The sequence below is a fragment of the Juglans microcarpa x Juglans regia genome, chromosome 6D (genome assembly GCF_004785595.1).
Source record: "Juglans microcarpa x Juglans regia isolate MS1-56 chromosome 6D, Jm3101_v1.0, whole genome shotgun sequence".
Classification (NCBI taxonomy): domain Eukaryota; kingdom Viridiplantae; phylum Streptophyta; class Magnoliopsida; order Fagales; family Juglandaceae; genus Juglans; species Juglans microcarpa x Juglans regia.
In genome coordinates, this window is record NC_054604.1 from 36,793,590 (window position 1) to 36,814,557 (window position 20,968).

Below are 20,968 nucleotides of genomic sequence, written 5' to 3' on the forward strand. Positions count from 1 at the left end.
TTTTCATTCCAAAGAATTTATAATATGAATAATTCTATATACATTAATCGTAAAGTGCGTAAATGTCGCATAATCATTTTTAAAAAAATAGAGTCCACTATTAAAAATTAATTTTTTTCATGTGGATCTCATATTTTATTCATTTTTTTTAAAATGATTATGCGACGATTACACAATTCACGATTGTAAGTATATTTTCTCTGACAAGATTCACCTAAACATGAATAGCGCTAGATGCGAGAATTTATTGATTCCAAAGAGCTTATATACTCATTATAACTATTTGCGGCCAATCTTGTTTATTAAAAAATAAAGAAATAAAATTTAGGATATTGAATAGCATGCGTGTCAACATTCTACAACATATATAAAACCCAACGTACGGAACCACTGGCTTCCCCTGCATGTGTGTGTGTATATATATATATATATATATATACACCACCCACCAGATTTTGAAAGATATATACGTACAGATCAGAGAACTTGTCTGACACTCCAACAATGGCTAATTCCAATATTGTTTTGCTACTGATCAATTTCCACCTCATATTTCTGTCGAGCTTGAATTTCTCGGAGGCTCAGTTGGCCCCGGCCGTATTTATATTTGGAGATTCTCTAGTAGACGTGGGCAACAACAACTACCTGAAGAATACAGTTGTCAAAGCAAATTTCCTCCCGCATGGAATCGACTATCCCGGCATGAAACCTACCGGGAGGTTTTGCAACGGCAAGAATGTTGCAGACTTCATTGGTATATATAGAGTTATATATATACCTTCAGCAACAGTACTTGATCACTCGATAAAGCTCATCTGATCATCAAGATCTAGATTAATATTAGGCAATAGCCATGCATGCATGATCCATTATAATATATATATATATATATATATATATAGTACTTTGACCTTTTGAAACCAGGACAAATTAGTTTTAGGCTCCGATTGGATATTAAACTGAGTTAAATTGAATTGATAAAATATTATTAAAATATTATTTTTTAATATTATTATTATTTTAGAATTTAAAAAAATTGAATTGTTTATTATATTTTGTGTTGGGATTTAAAAAAGTTGTAATGATGAGTTGAGATAAGTTTATGTACCGAATGAAGCTTACTGTTTATGTGATTGCATTCTCTCTGCACTAATTACTTCGAATATCATTACAACTGTTTTTGTTTTTTCATTTGGTAAAAGCTTTAATTAACCTAGAATTAATAATAATTTACTGCATCGATCTGGAGACCAGACATGAATATATAGTAGCAGATCAGGCAGTAATGCTGCATATATATTAGTACTGATATTGCCTGGTTTTCACGACCTAAATTTTGAAATTGGATGGAATTTTTGGGCAGCTGAGAGAGCGGGGTTGCCTTCTTCACCACCATATCTCTCCTTGGTATCCAGGCCTGGCAAGATCGACAACGCGACGTCGTTGCTAACTGGTGCAAACTTCGCCTCCGCGGCTGCTGGAATCCTTAACAATACAGGAATAGCACTTTATGTTAGTGAAACGACAAATTATAATTAGTACACTTTTGCCCTTTTTTCGTGTTGCACTGCACTACGTACGGCACCATTTTTAATTCTTTTGTGCACCCATTCTGCATTATTGCATCAACATTAATTATTCTATTAGTAAAATTTAGAGATTTTGAGGGATTGTTTTGAAAAATTACGTTTGGGACTGAAAATTCCCCGCGTAAAATAAATAAATAAATAAATAAAAGAATTTTAGAGGACATCGCTCACCATTTTCCTTTGATTCAGGCGAACTTCAGACCTTCCATCTAACCCCCTGCACCCACCAACTGGCTAACGCTCGACTGGTGGCTTTTTTTTTTTTTTTGGTTTTTCCCAGAAAGAGTTAATACCTTTGGCGACACAAGTAGACTACTTTGCAACGGTATCTGAAGAGTTGAAGCAACAGCTAGGACCCTCTGCTGCGCAGAAGCGTTTTGCTAAATCTGTCTTCGTGATTGTGACTGGAAGCAACGATATCATCTATTACGTGCCGTTTGCTGATCCCAGCGGCAAGTACAACACCCAACAGCAGCGCATGGATTTCGTACTTGATACACTAGAAGAACAATTAAGGGTAATATAATAGCCCCCCCCCCCCCCCCCCCCCCCCCCCCTTTTTTTTTTTAATTTTCAATCTCATTTTCGGATCTGAAAATTTAACAAAAGAGACGGATTTTCTGCTTTTGTTTCTTTATTTCATTCCAAACCGAATTATCATGCACATATGCAAATGCTTGGGGTTCCCTTTCGTATTACATAAATCATATGATACGAAAGAAACAAAGGCAAGAAATACAGTACTACTATGTGCACGTGCATGGAGACAATGAGTTTTAAGTTTTAAATCATTAGCTCACCATGTTTTTGTGTTTTGAATTTTTTTTCTGGACAGCGTCTATATGATTACGGTGCACGTAAGTTTGTGGTTACGGGGGTCTCCGCACTCGGGTGCTGCCCGTTTCTGAGGGCTTGGGACGAAGGAGGTGTATGCAACGAAGTAGTGAACTCCCTAACTGTAACGTTCAATGAAGGCATTGAGCCGATGTTGCGGAAATTGAAATCAGAAGTCAAGGATATGAGCTACACTTACTGCGATTCGTACGGTATATTGCAAAACTTAATCCAGAACGCAAAACTTTATGGTACGTACAGTGTTATTTTATTTATTATCACTGATAGAAAAGTCTACTCAACCCTGCAAAAAAAAAATTATTTTCTAAATTATTTTTTAACTTATTCAGGTCTGATTAATACTTGTAAGAAGTAGAATTCGACTTTTTTTTGAAATGATAGTTGCAGTCATGAGAGTATAAGCGCTGCATAATCACTTTGAAAAAATTAAATAAATACGAAACTTATATAAAATGAAAATTAATTTTTTAATAATACACCTTACTTTTTTTAAAAATAATTGCATGACACTTGTGCATTTCACGACTATACGTAATATTACTTTTTTTTTTTTAAAGAAATGGAAAAGTCTTTTGGATCGAAACAAGGAAGCTTTTAGCCCACGTTAATAATTTTTCTTATTCTTTTTTTTTTTAATATACCTCTGCTCCTTTTCCTGTTAAGTTTTAGAATAAAATTATTTTACCTCTTCACTTTGACCGTTTCATTTGACCGCTGGTCCAAAATAATTTTTTTTTTATTTAGTGATTAAGGAAGTGATTTTAAATATATTAATTTTTTTTTAAATATTTAAATGTGAAAAAAAAAAAGAAAAAAAAAACACCATTAGACGATATGCCCAGCGGTAAGAGTAGGCCGGCATAGTAGCCGCCACTCAGAGTTTTATTAGAGGAACTGTTATGAATTACCTATTATTGTCCTATTTCATTTCAGGATTTGATGAGAATAAAGCTGCATGTTGTGGACAAGGGAACTATCGTGGTAAACTTACTTGCATGCGAACTTCGCCCTATTGTTCCAACAGAAGCGACTACCTCTTCTGGGACCCATTCCATCCTACAGAGGCCGGTCAGCGCATCCTTGTAGACAACATTTTTGACGGTCCTTCAAAATACACATTTCCGTTGACTGTGCGGCAGCTAATTGCTTTGTAGACTCGGTATTGCACAGCCCTCTGAACTGCCGCGCCTTCATAATGCAGGACCTGAATCACCACAGCAGCAGCACAAAATTCGTCATTGTACTGTTGTTTCTGTGCGTAACAATAACTGTTAGATTGTGAGCGGAGGTGCTTGGAATTTGGGATGGGCAAAACCCTACCCCATATTAGGCACTAGACTAGTTGAAGGAAAAAATTATATTTCAAAAATAAAAGTTTGGATTAGGGTTTTTATTTCAACCATCTATTTTTTGTCTTATCTTTTCATTAATCAATTATTTGCAATATCTGTCACTACTGCACCGCCGCTAGAAAAAACCGAGCTACCTAACATTTGAAATGGAAACGTGACATTTGAAACCAAACCACGTGAGCAATTTCGTTAAGACGACTAACACACACAAATTCCATAAGTCACCTCCAAATACGCCTCTCAATATGAAAAAACCAGCTAGCGCAAACCCAATAAAACCCAACAATACTAAAATCGCCGTAATAGCCCATTTTTCTTGTGGCGAAGCCACTCTTGAATTTTCTGCAAAGTTATAGATCTAACATCAAGCTTCAACGGTTGAGCCATCAAACACATTGGGACCATTAGCAAAGCTCCAATTTCAGCTGTAGCAAAATTGATGACCGACATGACAGAGCTCAATCTCGTTTTTGAGGCTGAGGCATTGACGTAGTAAAATGAAGAACCCAAAATCAAGTACAAGATTAGGAGGCTGTAGCTTGAGAGCAAAACCAAGACTAGAAAGCTGATTGTTGGAGTTCAATGGGATATTTGACAGATGAAATAAGGGAGTACCGAAACAACAACACCCCCACATATAAACTATGAACACTTTTTTCGCCGCATTAAGTCATTTGCATGATCTCATAGTGATGTCAAGTTCACCAGCAGCAATGGCTGGAAGAGTGGATTGGTTTGGACAGAGTGTCCGGTTTCGGTAGCTAGGGGACGAGGGCTTCCATTTCTCTAGCTTTTTGTTTTTGTTTTTAATCACTTTAACCACGTCGTATGGCCACATCAAGTGGTAAGAATGAGGTAAGAATGAGGTGGCCTGGTAGCAGCTTTAAAAAACACACACACAAACCGCAACGATATGTAGTTGAAACTTGAGAGTTAGCATAGAGATGCCCCACATTGACAGATGAGGTCCGAATATGTTACCCAGATGTTACAGATTTACTGTATCTCTGTAAGCAAAACCTGAAAAAATCCCTGACAAGAGTCAAGCCAAGCCAATATACCTGCGATAAAACAGATCGTGTTCCTTCGGAGAATGTAATCGAAGGAGAGGACACCTTCATTGTCTTCACGATTAAGATGGAAATATATCCTGAAAGAAAAGGCTGAGGTCCCCCTTGAAAACATCAAACGCCAAAATCTTGGCCGCTGCGTCCTGCATTTAGCTCAATAAAAAAAAATAATAATAAATAAATAAATAAAAACAACTATGTAAGAAACAGGAATCCCAGGAGTCATGTGAGATTCATCGCTCAATTAAGACCTTGTATTGCCAATCTTGAGCTGATATATTCTCATTGCACAATCGCTCAACATGCTTATTATTCCCGATGGCATCCAATACAAACGCTGCTCGCATTATGACTTCCCCAGGGACACCTACATAAGCAATGCAATCAATTCCATTAGAAAATTGGAGGCAGTAATAGAAGCAGCCCCTAGAAGACCTTAGTTTTATGGCTTCATCCTGGGCCTCACTTTTCACAGCAAGAGGGATTATGCTTATATAGATTAATCGAACTTATCTCAACGAGGTTGTTAATACTATTATATCCGTGTTCAAGCATTCTAGTTTCAGTAAAGCTAGATTTTAGTTCAGATGTACCTGCAAGTTGTGCACAATGCAGCCCTGCGGGACGCAAACTGGCATGAACAATTGCTAGTAATAATTTTAAATTGGAATCCTCAACTTAGAAAAGCAATTATATACCAACCATAGCTTAGAAGTGCATGTCCGGGAACAAGCCTGCAAGCAATTAAAAAAAAAAAAAAGAGAGATCACAGAATTCTAGCACATCACATGCAATGCAATGAGAAATAATAACTTGCGCATTGTTCAAAGAAGGTGAGGTCACAGAGACTGCCAGCTGGAACTATGATTCATAAATCCTTATGGGGATTGAAACTAATTTAACTCATTTGACTAAGGAACCATTATGACCTATCTGCCTTAAACCTAGAACAACTAGATGACGCTATCCACAGCTGCACATTACTACCCCTGAGTAAATGGCCACGTATGGATGCATGCTGAGCAGCCAGACAACATGATAGAACACTATGTTGGAATAACTGAATATGTTAAGATGTTTTCTCACCGCATCTGTTCAAATGACAATTATTTTCATGAAAATATCCCAAGGGACAATAATAATGGTTTCTAGAGATATTTCAGGCAAAGCAAGTGGAAAGCATCAGATATTTTATATAAATCACTTTGAAGGAAACAAATAGCGAACCCCCACCAAGCCAATTGCATGATGATTTCCACCATATAATGGTCACAGGACAGTATTTCTTGACAGTATAGTAATGTAGAGAGCAAGCAGAAATATACCGATATAGAAACACAATGTCTTCAATATTCGTAGAATTGTTGTCAGGCCTCAGCACACTCATGGTGTAAAAGTTGATCATCTCAGACTGAGATCATCAAAAGAATACATAAATGTCAACACTTCCAATGTGCCCAACCGTGAAAGAGTGAATAACTGAGGAAATGAATCTATCAGGTCATAACCTTTGGTAGGCAACTCTTATCAAATATCTCAGTCAAATGAGTACACAACAGAACCTGCAAGATAATAAAGCATAGTTGAATTGAAGCTAGTAGTATTTTCTGCTCGATTTTGTTTATAAATATTTACTACTTCAACCACTCTTGTAGGGTAAATTGATTCCATTGTTTGAGAAAACAAGACTGCATGAAAAATAATATCTCAAAAATCACCAAATCATGCTAAAATGGCTGTCCTGTTTAAAAAAGGGTCTAGACAGTAATGTTGAAACGAAATTAATCTCAACAAAAGGCTTACTATTTTGAAGAAAAGAAAAAGAACCAACTATTAATAGTATGCTATTAATTACTATAGCAGGAAGTACAGAACCTCCAACCTTTGGGGGGTCATCACATGTGGCAAAGTGAGTTATGGTTCCACCAAGCAGCCCGATGCCATCTGAAAAATATTGAGATCATAAATTCATATAAAACATCTGGCAATATTCCAGTTCAATAGACATAGCATTTCCAAACATAAAAGTCCATTTGTCTGGCAGAGACTAACCTTCTGTAAGAGTACCTTTACCAAACTCATCCAGTAGACACAAAGATCGTGGAGTTGCATGCCTGTAGGGTTTTTCAACATCAATAACATGGAAACAATAAAACTCCAGTTCTTTTAGTGAAATTCTACTCCTATAATGGAACCATTTAGCAAATATTATAACTCAATTCTCTGAATAGATCTTCATATTATGGAACCAGATTTACCAGCCAAAACAGGGTTCATAAAACAATTCGAATTCAAAAGGGTCCAAACACCAAGGAACATGAGATACAGATGCGGTAAACCAGAACTATTTGTTTATTTGGTAGTTTTAAGCTAATCTATTCACACTCATTCAGGTGTACCTTAGCATCATTCCTACTTGATGTAGATCAATCATGAAGGTTGACAGTTCTGCAGTCATGAACTTGCTTCCCATTGCGCAGAATATCCTGTTATCATAGCAATTTGGTTGGTATTACCAATAGCATATTATTGTGTAGTGGCTGTTCCAAGAAAGATGTTGGAAATATTGAGGTCACACCTATCAGTCAAACCCACAGTTGCAGCATCTGCAGGAACAAAACTTCCAATGTGGGCAAGGAAAACAATTAAAGCTACCTGCAACATTAAATTTTCAATCATGATAAAGTGCCCAGAGAGAGATGATGCTAACATTCAACATCCACTTACACTAGGTTAACAAATCTAAGTTGCACAGTAATTGTCAACACCCAAAATGGTGTATGATAGGTTTTGTATGCAGGTGTTCGGGACACAAGAATACGGATGCTAGTAATTGAAAATCTTGTTACATTGATGGCACTAGCTTGACTAGGATTAGCAATTAAAGGGATCGCAACATGTTTGACTGTCAAAACTTTAAAAGAAAGAAGAAATGCTTTTGAAGCGTTATGGATTCATTCACTCAAAACCATGCACAATCTTCATATATACCATTACAAAAGAAAATTTACTCTAAAATATGATTTTCTGAAGCATAGGAGAGTTCATACACCAAAATAAATGTGCATGACATATATGTAACTATATCAGGAGGATTGAAAAAACCAGGTAGTTAGAGTAAAATCCATTTAGTTATCAGTGAAAATATGATACGTAATGAAGGGTATGATTGTCTCTTGAAAGGAAGAAAGAATAACTGACCTGCTTTACATAGATACTTTTCCCCGAATAATTAGGACCAGTGATGATTTGAATTCTTCCTGAAACAACACAATCATGAAAATTTAACAAGAGTATGCTAAGATGGTGGTAGGATTTGTGAAACTTAGTTAAGCTGAGATTCATGTGATGTACTATGACTGAGTGTATCTTCCATTTACCATCATCAAGTATCTTTGTGTCATTTGGAATAAATGTATCTACTGTCATTTCCTGCAAAATATGCCTGAAAATGGTATCTGGTACTTGTTATTAACCCATGCATAAATCTCAAATTTCTTAAGCATCAGAACACAGGGAAATAAGCCAGACACCTCTCACCTTCCATTTTGAATATTGAGCAAGCTTTCTGTAGTCAAAGTAGGCCTCACATAATTGTTTTGACGAGCAACAAGTGCTAATGACAAAAGGCTGAAATAAAACAGCTAATAACAAGTTAGAAAGAGAGAGAGAATCAACAAATGGGGATTCTCATGAGAGAGCAAAAGAAACACTTATTGTCCAAAATAATTCTCACCAATCAAGTTCAGCAGCAAAATTGATGGCCTTGAGCAAATGGGTTGAGAATAGAAGAATATGTGACACCAAATCTCTAGTAATTGCCCTCTCCATATCTTCAAATAATGAATTCAGATTAAACCAATGTAAAATAGGTCATATCATTGCACTTAAAGCTAGAAACAACGGCTCCATTACTACACTTGTGGTCTGATTGTAGATCATTAGAAACTTGTACCTTCTTCTTATCTTCAACAGTGAATTAGGTAAGAGAATATTTATAGAAAATGTATTCAATACAATTACGTTGACTATTTCTTTCAAAAAAAGTTGCTATATCTTGGTAATGGGGTCTGTTGATTTAGAATCAGGGGATGGGTAGATGTAACAGATCATGAATCCATTTAATTTTCTACCACTGTCGCTCTATCTTTCTTAGTGCAGTCTATAATCAAAGCATTACACTTAGAACTAATAAGACAGAGTCTCTGTTGTTATTCTTAATGTCTATTCTAGATATCAATAAGCAGCCACAGAGTGGGGTAGTGTACACAGTTTATGGAACTACACGGATTCAAAATATTAAACACCAGATTTTTCCTATATATATGCTAGTAAACAATTAAAACTAAGAATATCTCCAAAAGAAAATACAAAAAGGGAGAAACTTATGCTGCATACCTAGGATTTTATGATAGATATCTCCAAGCAGGTCATCCAGTTCTCTTGTCTTTGGGGTACGGTAAAAGAATCTTTTTGTCTCCCCATCCACATCAGAGAACTATGTTTGACAGCTACGTATTTTCTTTAGAAAAACCCACACTAATAACATAGGGCATTCACTTTATTTAAATGAAGCATTTACTTACAGCAAACGCAAAATCTTGTAGTTCCACCAGTGTGGCTTCATCAAGGTTTTCTTCAAAAAAGCACATCAAGTATCCTAAATATTAACCCATAAAAATCAGTAGGCATGGCTAAGATGTGGTAAATTAGCTTAGAGCCAATAGATAAATCACGATCAGTTGTCAAATTCAAATTGGCATTATGCAAGATAAAAAGTAGCTCAGAACCAAGATAAACATCATGGCACAAACTTACATATTATTTTACTAGTCACTCTAAATCATGTTGCTTTTTTCCAACAAAAGGATTTTATATTTCGCTTATAAAAAAAAATAATAGCTCATATTTCTTTTAGGCTTTGGAATGCAAAAGACCTCGAGAAGGTGAAATTTACATTTAACATTATGGGCAATGAATAATTTCTATTTTGGTACATGTATATATATATATATATATATATATATATGCATGTATAGTTGTAGTACCATTTGAAATTACATTATCACAAAAGAAATATTTTGGATCATTGTTGGTTTTTTTGTATTAATATAGATACCATTTCTAAAGAAAATAAGTAGACCTTAGAGGCTGACATATTCTTCTAGAATTCTAGTTCTGCGCTGCTGCATTGGACTGTAGTGTAGTATCAATGTTGATTTCAATGTTTTGTAAAAACTTATTCTCCAATCATTCTTACATTTCCCTAAATTTCTGTGAAGGATCAACAGGAGTTTTTATGTAGTAATGCAACAATAACCATCACAAGTAAAGTCTCATTGTTTCGCAACTAAGATGACAGACCAACACAAACTACAGCTTCATCATCTGCTGACTATTGAGACATGAGAAAGAGAACATCAAATAACTTAAAAATTTATTATTAAGTCTGATAAAACAAAATTCTGTCAGAGGAAAATATACATAGAATGTGTATCACTCATGAAGAAAGATTGCATGAAGTTGCTTCAAAAAGCAGCCTAACCTATTTGCTGTATATAAACAATACAAGGAACAAGCTTGTCTTTACATAGATGAGGAAGTTGTGCCCGCTCCAATGAAGACAACTGCAAAACAATGCTATTGAGTAAAACAAATTTACCAGTGGATTAGGATTCCTCTTACTCTCATTAGATGTACAGAATATTGCCAACAGGCACCTCCTCCAGAAATTCTGGTAGTTCCTCGTATATTTGCCTCAGCTCATCCAACTATATGACAACAAAATAGTATCATTTGTCATGACAGGTATAACCTGATTTCAGATGTTTGTGAGGTAGAGATAAATGAAAACCATTTGATGTGAAGCATGAAAGTTTTACTAGATAAAAAAATCAAGAATCTTCATCTTCGCAAAATTATATAGGTAGCAATCTTTATCAAATTAACCATACAAGAAATTTTTTTTATTAAATCATTCTATTTTATGTAATTGATGGGAGTTGTTTTGCTGCTGTATACCATGGTAAATGCTTGACTGAAAATTGGTGTTTCTTTATTGGGAAATTTTGCGATACATGGTCAACTTTAGCTCAAGTGAATGTGCCTGATTCAGAAATCCAAGAGGATTCTGAGTCCTGTTTTAAACCAAATTTGAGCTCTAACGATATAATCATTAAGCTAAAAGATTTCCCCTCCTTATACACAAGTCCTCACTTATATGTTCTATTATTTGTCTTTCAATTGAGATCTTGCTGGATTTCCACTTTGTTGGATGAGTTTGTTCATGGTTTGATGCTATATAGGAGTCTAAAGTTCCAGAACTATCGAGGTGCAGAGATTGAGTGTCATTCATGGATTGCACGGCCAAGTTTAGTGTCTAAACGGTTTTTGTGAGTTTCTGAATTGGTTGTAACGAACTCTTCTATGGTGGGATTTTGAAGCGGTGCCCAAGAACTCGCATTGGTTTTTTTTTTTTTTTTGAAGAGCTCGTCAAAAGTTTCCACTTTTGTCAACAAAAATCTCATGTCTCAAATCTTTATTTTTATTGCTTTCACTACTTATAGCTTTTGTTCATTGTGGTTACTTGCTTTCTTAATTTGGTTAAATGTTTCGGGTCTATCTTGGATTTTCACATTTCATTTTAATTTGACAGGGTGAGTAGATTGATGAGTTTTTACTTTTCATTTCTTAAAATTAATATTGAATAATTCAATATTGAAGATGCAAATGCTAGGAGAAGATAGGGATGGGAAATTTATGTCTAACCTCATCACAAAAACACTCTTTCACGATGGTTTCATAACCCTTTTCTTTACCTCTATTGACATCAAGAACACCAATTACCTATAAAACACATCGCCAAACAACACCACCTCTATTGAATGTAGCAGGTAAGCATAACAAACCTAACAGAATGTTGAGGATGTGATATAGACTAACCAATTCATAGATGTAAGCTAGCTCTGTTGGAATGTATGAAGCAGCCTGTAATAAAGTTATACATGTACATACACAAAAACTAATTACAAAAAAGAAAAGAAATCATCATTAAACTGCATAAATACACTCAACAAATAACTAACATAAAATTCTGTTGAATGAACTAGTTTATTTACCTCCTCAACAATGTCCAAGTTGAAATGCTTCACATGCTCTCTAAGACTTTCAGAAATCCCCACTTCAAATATCTTGCTCACATGCAATAGTGAGCAAACACTCTACAAGAGAATTATTCAAAGAGTTCAATTTAGAATTTCTATTAAAAGAACATTCTGCTTAAACCAAAAAAAAAAAAAAAAAAAAGAAGAAGAAGAAGAAACTATCAGCAATTCATATGAATATATAATATATCCACAAATATAGTGCTGCTTTAGGGTAAAAAATTAGTAGCATTCAATCTGAGGATGTGAATAAATAGCTCTTTGCATCCTCAACAACACACTTGTTCGGTGTAGAATCAAACCACCAACTGAAAGTTACATGTAGGGACACAAAGTAACTCATTAAGAAATAATACAGTTTCGATTTTTCTTCAAGATCTCTCCATTTTTTTCAATTGAGTAAAGCAAATGAAGTATGAAAAAAACTCTCTAGACAATGGCATACAAGGAAGAAATGAGTTTATAAATTAAATTTTTTTCCTTTGATAACGGGCATGTCTAATAGGATTCTTTGAAAGTTCCGAAGTAAACAAAGCAAATTTTTTACCTTTTTAAGTAAAAGCATGAAAATTTTTCCGAAGACTAATTGTCCATAAGAGGGTTGCGTATTTTAGCACAAATGACATGGAAATTCCTTGCCTCAGTGGCTCATGTCAATCTTTTCCCTGCTCGACAGATATGACTACACATCTTGAGTTGAGTGGACGGGTACTTCTCAAATAATATTGTTATTTTTTTCCGTGCTGGAAGTCATTTAATAAGAAAATTTCAGTGTTTTCATTTTATGCACGTACAAACATCAATAAAGGATACTGTCCTGCAACTACAATACAGTTCCAACATCTTAGGCTCTCCAGATGAGTAGCTTATACATTTTGTTAACTAAGAAAGGAATGAAACGTGAGAGAATACAATATTCCAAAAACTTACCTTTAGAAAAGCTATCCAGTCGCTGCATGTGCATTTAGAGCTTGGGGAGTTGAATTTCTTCGGGGAAGAAAAAGAAAAATAAAAGCTTCAAAATATTCAGAATTCAAGGGAATACAGGGGCAACTGAGACACTGTTATATGAAACAAAAATTTGTCTGAAAAGATAGAACAATCAGAATTATAATTATTGCCAACCATATATTAAAACATTGTTGGTTAAACAACAAATTTTATTACCGTGACATATATGCCAAGCGAGCATCTAAGTATTCAAAGTTTGCGGCAGAGAAAAGTAATGAAAATAAATGATTTGATAATCTTCCAAGATTGGATCAAGTTTAATAATCAAGTATGAAAAGAAAAAATTGAGCAAATGGTACATAAAGTTTCATAGATTGTTCTGCGCTTAACGATCAACAGACCCTGATGTAACTGTATATACATAATAGAACCGTAAATCTTTATTTGGAGGGGAAGTAATACAATATTCTTTCAAAGGAAACAGACATGATTTGTACCTTGAGTATGTGGGGAATGTCCTTTACAGACTTCAGAGTTTCACGTAAAGAAGCCATCAGATCTTCAGAGAAAAGAAAGAAAGATATCTTTCACTCGTTAAAGAGAGTGTGCTTTAGTTTTGGTTAATAGATGCATAAAGTTCAGAACCCTTTAGGAAAATCATCTACACTTCAATAGTTTTAAGAGCTTGTTTTCAGTTCTTAGGTGGTACAGACCTGCAGCCAAATCATCTTCAAGCAAAGTTGCTAGGAGATCATAATAATATTCTTTGCTGTCAGATCAAATTAATTTTCTCTTGGTTCTCTCCTGAATCCATACAGGTTGGCTAGACATAGATAGGCCTCAAAAGTTTGCACAATGTAAGGATACCGCATTGAGCCGCCTGTTTAAATTTTCAATGTCTAGTATAGGCCTCAGGAACCAGCTTCTAATATAAGAGAGCATTTGTCTAAGTCATTGAGTTATAAATTATGTCTGACATAGTAGCATAAAATGATTCTCTATTCAAATTTACCTCAAGAGGCGTCTACCCATTGGTGTTACGCACTGTATTGAGAACAAAGGAATCAGTTCAATATGCAAAGATAACACAAGATTATAATCCAAAGAACTTCTGCAAACCTTATTCATCACGCCAAACACGGAGAACCTGCAATTAAATGAAATATTAGAGATCTTTTGCCAGGAAATAAATACTGGGTTTTTCATCAATTACCCTTCTTTTGCTCTACCAATGCCCATATGGCTAGGATGTTTGTCTATTTGGAAAATCTGTAATGCCTCATGAGCTGCTGCATCGAGCTTGAGAAAATTGTTTCTAGTTTTGTTAGTAAAGGAGTACATTATAGTCCAAGTTTCATTCCAAAATAAGTAATTTTTGAAGAAGAAGAAGAATATAAGTTCAAAAAGCTGAAAAATTTTACACATTGACGATAATACACAAATAGATACAATGAAATTTCTATCACGGAATCAATTGCGATTGATGCATTGCCACATTCCTTTTGTTCCAGGGTATCCACAATCCTTTCATTCTCCAATATCGCAAGAAGACCCCCACTTGCACGAACTTGAACATCACTTCCCATGTCCATCATGGAACTCAGCTGTGTTGGAAAGGACAAAAAGAAGTTTAATGTAGAAATCAGGACTAAAACAACCTATATGCTCCAGTGAGACGTTTGCTTCACAGAGATGGGTTTGGCGGTCGCTAGCACTGCCGTGTGAGAAAAAGAGAAAGAAACAAAAGAAAGAAAATCAAGAAGCACAAAGAACCCAATATTCATTATGTCCAAACATATTATTGCAACTTCAAAGGATCAAAAATAGAATCCATGCAATGAAGAATACAAATTCAGAATATCGGAATATATAATCAAGAAGAAAAAATTAGTAGAACTCATGGTAAAGTATATGTATATTTTGACATACATAACAAACCCTCTCTTTGATGTTTAATCCATCATCCATTCCTGCCACTCGAAGGTATATCAACCTATAAAATCCCGAAGAAAAAAGAATAGGGAGTAAGTAGCAGAATATATATATATATAGAGAGAGAGAGAGAAGGGGGGGGGAGAGAGAGAGAGAGAGCGCATCCACTTCCTCAAAATAATAATAGCATCACATAGAACATTGTCAGAATCTCTCTCCAAATATATACAAGCAATGTCAACCATCTTGATTCAATTCCAACTAATGAAATGAAAAGGATGTAATGAAGTTTAAATTGCCTAATAATTATCAAAAGACATGACCCTATATAGAAGGTTTTTATGGCAGAAAATAGTCAGATAGAAACCTCATAGACTTGATTTTCCTCCATACAATAAAGAATTTTGGTATGAAATCCAGTTTTATGACCAGGTGTACAAGTTTGCAATAATTAGAAGATTTGTTAATAGAGTTGAAGTCTGAATGTCACCACAGCCAAATACACATACATGGTAAGTATTTTTAGCCAATTCTTTCGTTTAAATGAGTTGCATATCAATATGAAGTTTTCAACTACTATTATCGGAAACATTAAGCATTACAAAAGAATAAGCAACGGCACTGCTGCAAAACCTAAAAAAAATACTAATCAATTTACTTTGGATAAATTTAACAAGGACTAGTCTGCGTATGCTCTGAAGTTCTATTTGTCTCCTTAAATTGAGCCCAAGTTTGATATCTCCAACATGAGATTAACAAGAACAACAGTGAACATTTTGCTGATGCTTTTATACCTGTGCCATGCTTGCTCATAGCTGAAAATTGAACTTTTCACAAGCTTCACAGTGGGAGCCTCAGTTGTTCCATCTGCATCACTTCAGAGAGTAAACAAGGCCCCAAGCATAGTTCATAAAATCAACAAAGAGATGAGCAGCATACCACTACGTTGTAAAGCACACAAAAAGAATTCTTCACTTTTAGTGCTTGTGTAAATGATCAGTGGCTTTGCTTGATATTTTACTGAACCATTGATACAGCCAAGGTGAACAAAAGAAGGCATATGAAGTATATTGTTACAAATATTTAACCGAAGAAAATACGTAAAGATTTTATGGATGAATAGAAATAATTCGAGTGGCAAGAGGCAAAAACAAAGCTCTTTAATTTAATTGTCAAGAAACATAGTACCAAAAGATTTTTTTTATGACAGGCGAAATACCCCACAGCAGAGCCCTTAGGACTCACCCATGGAACCTAAACCTCCTGGGAGACTAGCACAGCAACCCATCGCCATGGCCTCCCACTTAAATTGTAGTTTGATCCCAGGGGGAATCAAACTTGTGACATGGGGCTCATGCACACAAGTTCGCCCTTACCACTTGGGCTATAGGACTAAAAGAAATAGAATCCATTCATAACAAAGCAACATGAAACTCATACCTAGATCCATCAAGGGAAATTCCATGATACTACCTTCCCAAACTTCAAGCACATGAAGTTGGTGGATAAGATTTACTTTTTTATGACGGGGGAACCCCACAACAGAGCCCTTAGGACACTCACCCATGGAAGTTTGGAACCTAAACCTCCGGGGAGACTAGCACAGCAACCCATTGCCATGGCCTCCCACTTAAATTGCAGTTTGATCCTAGGGGGAATCGAACTTGCGACATGGGGCTCATGCACACAAGTTCGCCCTTACCACTTGGGCTACCCACTGGTGGGTCCCAAAACAATAGGACTAAAAGAAATAGAATCCATTCATAACAAAGCACCATGAAACTCATACCTAGATCAATCAAGGGAAATTCTGTGCTACTACCTTCCCAAACTTCAAGCACATGAAGTTGGCGGATACTGGGATCATAAAAGGAAACTCCAACTCTGGAACAAAAGAATTGCAGTCATTGTTTGTAGACAATATCTGTTTTTATGACTTATAATCCTAGTCAATTTCATAAAAGTATCAATCAAGCACAATCATGACTTTTACCTGCATTTACCATTCATTATTGCCTTAGTTCAATCTGGTTCTTCATTTTTTATTTTTGTCAGTTCTACAGTTTCTGCTTCCAAAAGAGAACCATTTGATGTATTTAGTTGTCTATGGGTTGTAGTCCATTAATCTTAGGAGTCTAGGAATTCTATTTTTTCTCAGGATCAAGGGTCATTCCATTTTTTCATAAGCTTTCTTAATGTCTATCTTAATTCCCCTCATTAGTCCATCTGATTAGGAGTATTTGAAATAAAAACTCCAATAGTATCAGCACATCTATTGCCCAGGTAATTATATTTAATTGCTCTGTAAACAGCATTAAATACTTCTTTTGATGGCTTAAAATTTTGAGGCAGTTTTCCATCTACTTCCTTTTCCATCTCTCTTCACTCTCGTGGCTTGTTTTTTGTTCTTCTTTTCTCCCCCCCCCCCCCCCCCCCCCCCCCCCTATTTCTCCTTCTCTATTTCTTCTTCTTTTCTCTCCTCTTCTTTCTCTTTCTTCTTCCATACTTGCTGTGCTACATCCCATACTTCTAGAAAATTTCCCTCTTCTTTTTTTTTTCCAGCTTCTTTCTTCCGAAGTTTCATCAAAATAGATAAAGGAAGAAAATAATAACGATTTCTAACATATTTTCATTTTAATGCAAGGAAAGAAGGCGTCATATGAGCAAGAGTTATTTTCTCTCTAATCTGAGTTTCAAAATAAAAGGAGGTCTAAATATTTCCATCAGACTTTGACCCTGATTCAGTTTGAACACTTATCCAAATCCAGACTTGGTTAAACAATCTCAAAAACCTCATATGAAAAACACTTGTGAGTTGTGAGAAGTATCAAAAGCAAAAACCAGACTCAAACTGCATTTTTCTAAACCGCACGCCAGAAAGTATAAGGCATGGTTATTGCCATTTTTTCTATACGACTATACTATGCAAGTCTTGACATTAACCTGATCAACCAATTATTTAAATGAGCTTTAATTAGACACCAGTTTTTATTTCTGTTGTTGTGGCAACAAATCTATGTAGTGATCGGGGAACAGAGGATGAGCATGGTAAGAGGAAGCTCACCGATGGCCGTGTTGAATGCATGCCATGTAAACCTGCACTTATACCAAAAAATCCAGATAAGTTGGAAAGATTGCATACTAACATGACAGATCTGAGAATCTTTACATTATACACTCCACAGGAGAATAAAGATACCAGCGTTAAATTCCGATTCAAGTTCTCACTATTTTGTCTGCAATCATTAAAGCAAGTAATAAAATATGGAGATTCCCAAACCTCATCATGTTTAATATAAATTTACATCCGCCTGACATAGTTTTTTTTTTTAGGTCGGTGTTATACGTAATATTTAAGTTATAATATAGTTAAGCACTCGATTTCCTCTCAGTCTATGTATACAGGAAATTTAGATTCTGATGTAAATACGTTTTTGAAAAAATAAGTTGACATAGAATATAGCATTGTAGAATTACATTTCTCCTTCTCCTCCTCCTCCTTCCTGTTTCTTTACGTAGATTTCATCAGAAGATATAAACACAAACAGATAATTTTCCATAATTTTTATGTGCGCCAGTTCGACGAAGATAAATAAAAAACAACTAAATAAAATGCATAGAGCTCGCTCAACTAAGCCCGGTCCGACAGCTGACTTGGTCGAGTAGGTTCAGTTTACAGTATTTCGGAAACGAGAACGGCATGATGCATTGTAGAGAGAACTTTATTTCCTCCTCTTCTCTAAGATTTTCTCGGCAACCAAACAGAAGAGTTCTAATTGCTGAATCGTATACATTTCCTTAATTAGGACAAGAAAAAACCAAAGCATCTTCTCCAAATTTAACCTGATAGAGCTGTTTTCCTCAGCCCACATGTTCAGTTTGTTCGTTCGCATTTTAAAACTAGAACCACCAGAAAATCCCGGAACCGACTCGAAACTTTGTTTTATTCTATCTTCCTTAGTTTTCTTCGCAACCAAACCGAAAGCAAGAAACGCAACGGATGAGAGGAGAGAGTGGCGGAACTCGACCTGAGGTACCGCTTCGGTTTCGTCCATTTCCTCCATCTTTGGCGCTCAAATCCTTCTGTCGGTGTTTCAGAATGGGAGCTTAGTTTCGACCTTTTTTCCGCTTTTTGAAATACAGTTTCGACTTTTATATAGGTATTTGGGCCAGGGATCAATTTATATAGGTCATCCACGGCGCCACACTTTGAAGTTTGAACATTTGCGTTAAGAAGTGAGCTGAAGATTTGTCAAAGAGAAATGCTAATGTGCTATTAATTTATCGAAAAATTTTATTTATTATCGTCTCTATACTATACACTACATATTTTTTTTTTCTTACCAAATTTATTATATATAAATAATGAGTAAAAAAATTCAATTAGTTTAAAAAAAATAAAACAAACCAAAAATAAATTAAAAATAAAAATAAGTATAGTATGTAGTATGTGAAAATAATAAATAATAAAGCTCTAATTTATATCACTCATTTTGTCTTTAATATATTTGTTATGTGGCTTGTTAAAAAAAAAGAAATACTTTAATTACAAAATAATTATATGAAAATAATCTCCCAAACTGACGTGACATGATATAGTTTGATAGATCGTGAAGTTACTTTTATTATAAAGTAGATCTAATAAATCACATGAAGTCACGCTAGTCTGTTGATTTTTTTTTTTTACAATATTTTTGTACTTGTAGCACTTCTCTTAAAAAAATTTATAAAAAAAAAAAAAAAACATATGTTCAAAACAAAATGGCTTCTAAAAACACAAAATATGAAAATGGGCCGGCTCAATAGATTAACCAAGTATCAAAAAATTAGATTTTGAGAGCTATTTGGATAAAATTCAAACCACATTGGATTAGGCAAGTCATTTGAAAGTTAATTTTTGTCACACTATATCTAAAACAAAAGTCAAATTTGAATTATGATGTAGATGAATCAAATATTTTTTTATTATTAATTTTGACACATTCTCTCTTTCTCTCGACGTCTCTCCTCTCTCAATGTTTCCCATTTCAAATATCATTCCGTTAATTTCTTTCTCAAAAAAGGAGAAACTTTCTTCCTCATGACTCTTGTTCGACCAAGGAGCTCCGCCACCGCACCACCAACCCAAATCTCGTCGGCAGGGAATCTATCTTGAGACTGGGATCCCTTTAGTTATGTGGTTGTTGTTGTCAGGGCAGTTTTTAAGGCCATAATGTGTGTGTATCGAATAGCTTGTTATTTTTCAAATACTTCCTAGTTCAAAAACATATAGTTAGATGGAAAATAAATAAATTTTGATTTGTAATTAAGATATTTATATATAATTTTAGATGAGTTTAATTAGACGTTTGTGCTTATTAGCATTAAATGATAATTGAAAATATGATAAAATTTAAAATTTAAAAACTTGGGTTTGGCTTTGACTATTCCAATAGGAGTGCTAGATATAATTTTAAAATAATTTATATTTTATCTCATCTTATCTCATCACATATCATTTACTTCCTAAATATCATTCAAATATAAACACCTTCAAATTAATCACTATAACTTTCTCAAATTAAAAAAAAAAATTCAAAATTTTAAAATCTCGATACAAAATTATATTATAATAATATTTTAATTTTATAATATTTTTTATTCAACTTGTTATTTCTTATTTTTTAAAACCCAATAAATATTTAATTTAAATTATTTCCCTATTATTCATAAAATTATCATCTCATATCATTCCTTATCATATCTCCTAAAAATGCTAAAATTTCCTCAGACTTCTTACGTTTGAGTTTTAAATTTTTAAATTTTTGTAATAAACCACATAACACTACATTCAAAGGGATAAAGTGGATGATATTAATTATGGGAGGTAGTAGCATGACTCTTTGTTTATTGCCGAGTTTTGCTTGTGATAGTTTATGATCTGTAAACCTATTTGAAGGCTGGTTATCAAAGTTGGAAAATGATAAAAATAACTATCCTTTACAATTTTTCTACAACTTTCTAATAAAATAATATACTTTTTAAAAATATTTATTTTAATTTTAATTTTGCTTTGA

At 34.6% G+C, this 20,968-nt stretch overlaps 2 protein-coding genes across 5 annotated transcripts; one reads left to right on the top strand and one right to left on the bottom strand.

Moving 5' to 3' along the window:
• The first annotated feature begins 458 nt into the window (after positions 1–458).
• On the top strand, positions 459–3,764 carry LOC121236116 (GDSL esterase/lipase At5g55050-like). The gene is made up of 5 exons (XM_041132622.1): positions 459–754; positions 1,364–1,512; positions 1,870–2,106; positions 2,425–2,674; positions 3,378–3,764. The coding sequence occupies exons 1-5, from the start codon at positions 505–507 to the stop codon at positions 3,596–3,598; spliced, it is 1,107 nt and encodes a 368-aa protein (XP_040988556.1). The 5' UTR covers positions 459–504; the 3' UTR covers positions 3,599–3,764.
• Positions 3,765–4,710: 946 nt separating this feature from the next.
• On the bottom strand, positions 4,711–19,091 carry LOC121268861 (DNA mismatch repair protein MSH5). Of its 4 annotated transcripts, XM_041173125.1 has the most exons (34): positions 18,941–19,090; positions 17,977–18,008; positions 16,702–16,796; positions 15,852–15,932; positions 15,707–15,779; positions 14,910–14,973; positions 14,430–14,584; positions 14,194–14,295; positions 14,100–14,127; positions 13,993–14,024; positions 13,848–13,905; positions 13,478–13,564; positions 12,960–13,016; positions 11,985–12,086; positions 11,809–11,853; positions 11,635–11,712; positions 10,587–10,637; positions 10,412–10,493; positions 9,453–9,526; positions 9,265–9,364; positions 8,603–8,699; positions 8,407–8,496; positions 8,247–8,311; positions 8,068–8,126; positions 7,445–7,521; positions 7,266–7,352; positions 6,919–6,980; positions 6,749–6,810; positions 6,375–6,428; positions 6,192–6,283; positions 5,569–5,600; positions 5,460–5,483; positions 5,118–5,233; positions 4,711–5,009 (listed from the first exon to the last, which is right to left on the bottom strand). In XM_041173125.1, exons 1-34 carry the CDS (start codon positions 18,974–18,976, stop codon positions 4,929–4,931), a joined length of 2,430 nt encoding a protein of 809 aa, XP_041029059.1. In that variant the 5' UTR covers positions 18,977–19,090; the 3' UTR covers positions 4,711–4,928. The 4 variants fall into 4 exon arrangements, with proteins under 4 accessions (XP_041029059.1, XP_041029058.1, XP_041029061.1 ...); XM_041173124.1 differs by having other exon boundaries at positions 13,993–14,127; positions 18,941–19,091; XM_041173127.1 differs by lacking the exon at positions 15,852–15,932 and having other exon boundaries at positions 13,993–14,127; positions 15,707–15,787; positions 18,941–18,951.
• Positions 19,092–20,968: the final 1,877 nt, after the last annotated feature.

What these genes read in the sequence shown, in the direction of transcription:
- LOC121236116 (XM_041132622.1), top strand. Translation starts at nt 505, where the DNA reads ATGGCTAATTCCAATATTGTTTTGCTACTGATCAATTTCCACCTCATA. An exon ending in GAATGTTGCAGACTTCATTG is followed by an intron (nt 755 to 1,363) that starts GTATATATAGAG and finishes ATTTTTGGGCAG; the next exon opens with CTGAGAGAGCGGGGTTGCCT. An exon ending in CCAGAACGCAAAACTTTATG is followed by an intron (nt 2,675 to 3,377) that starts GTACGTACAGTG and finishes ATTTCATTTCAG; the next exon opens with GATTTGATGAGAATAAAGCT.
- LOC121268861 (XM_041173124.1), bottom strand. Translation starts at nt 18,976, where the DNA reads ATGGAGGAAATGGACGAAACCGAAGCGGTACCTCAG. An exon ending in TCCGTGATAGAAATTTCATT is followed by an intron (nt 14,296 to 14,429) that starts GTATCTATTTGT and finishes TAACAAAACTAG; the next exon opens with AAACAATTTTCTCAAGCTCG. An exon ending in TGTTTATATACAGCAAATAG is followed by an intron (nt 9,527 to 10,411) that starts GTTAGGCTGCTT and finishes GTTAATATTTAG; the next exon opens with GATACTTGATGTGCTTTTTT.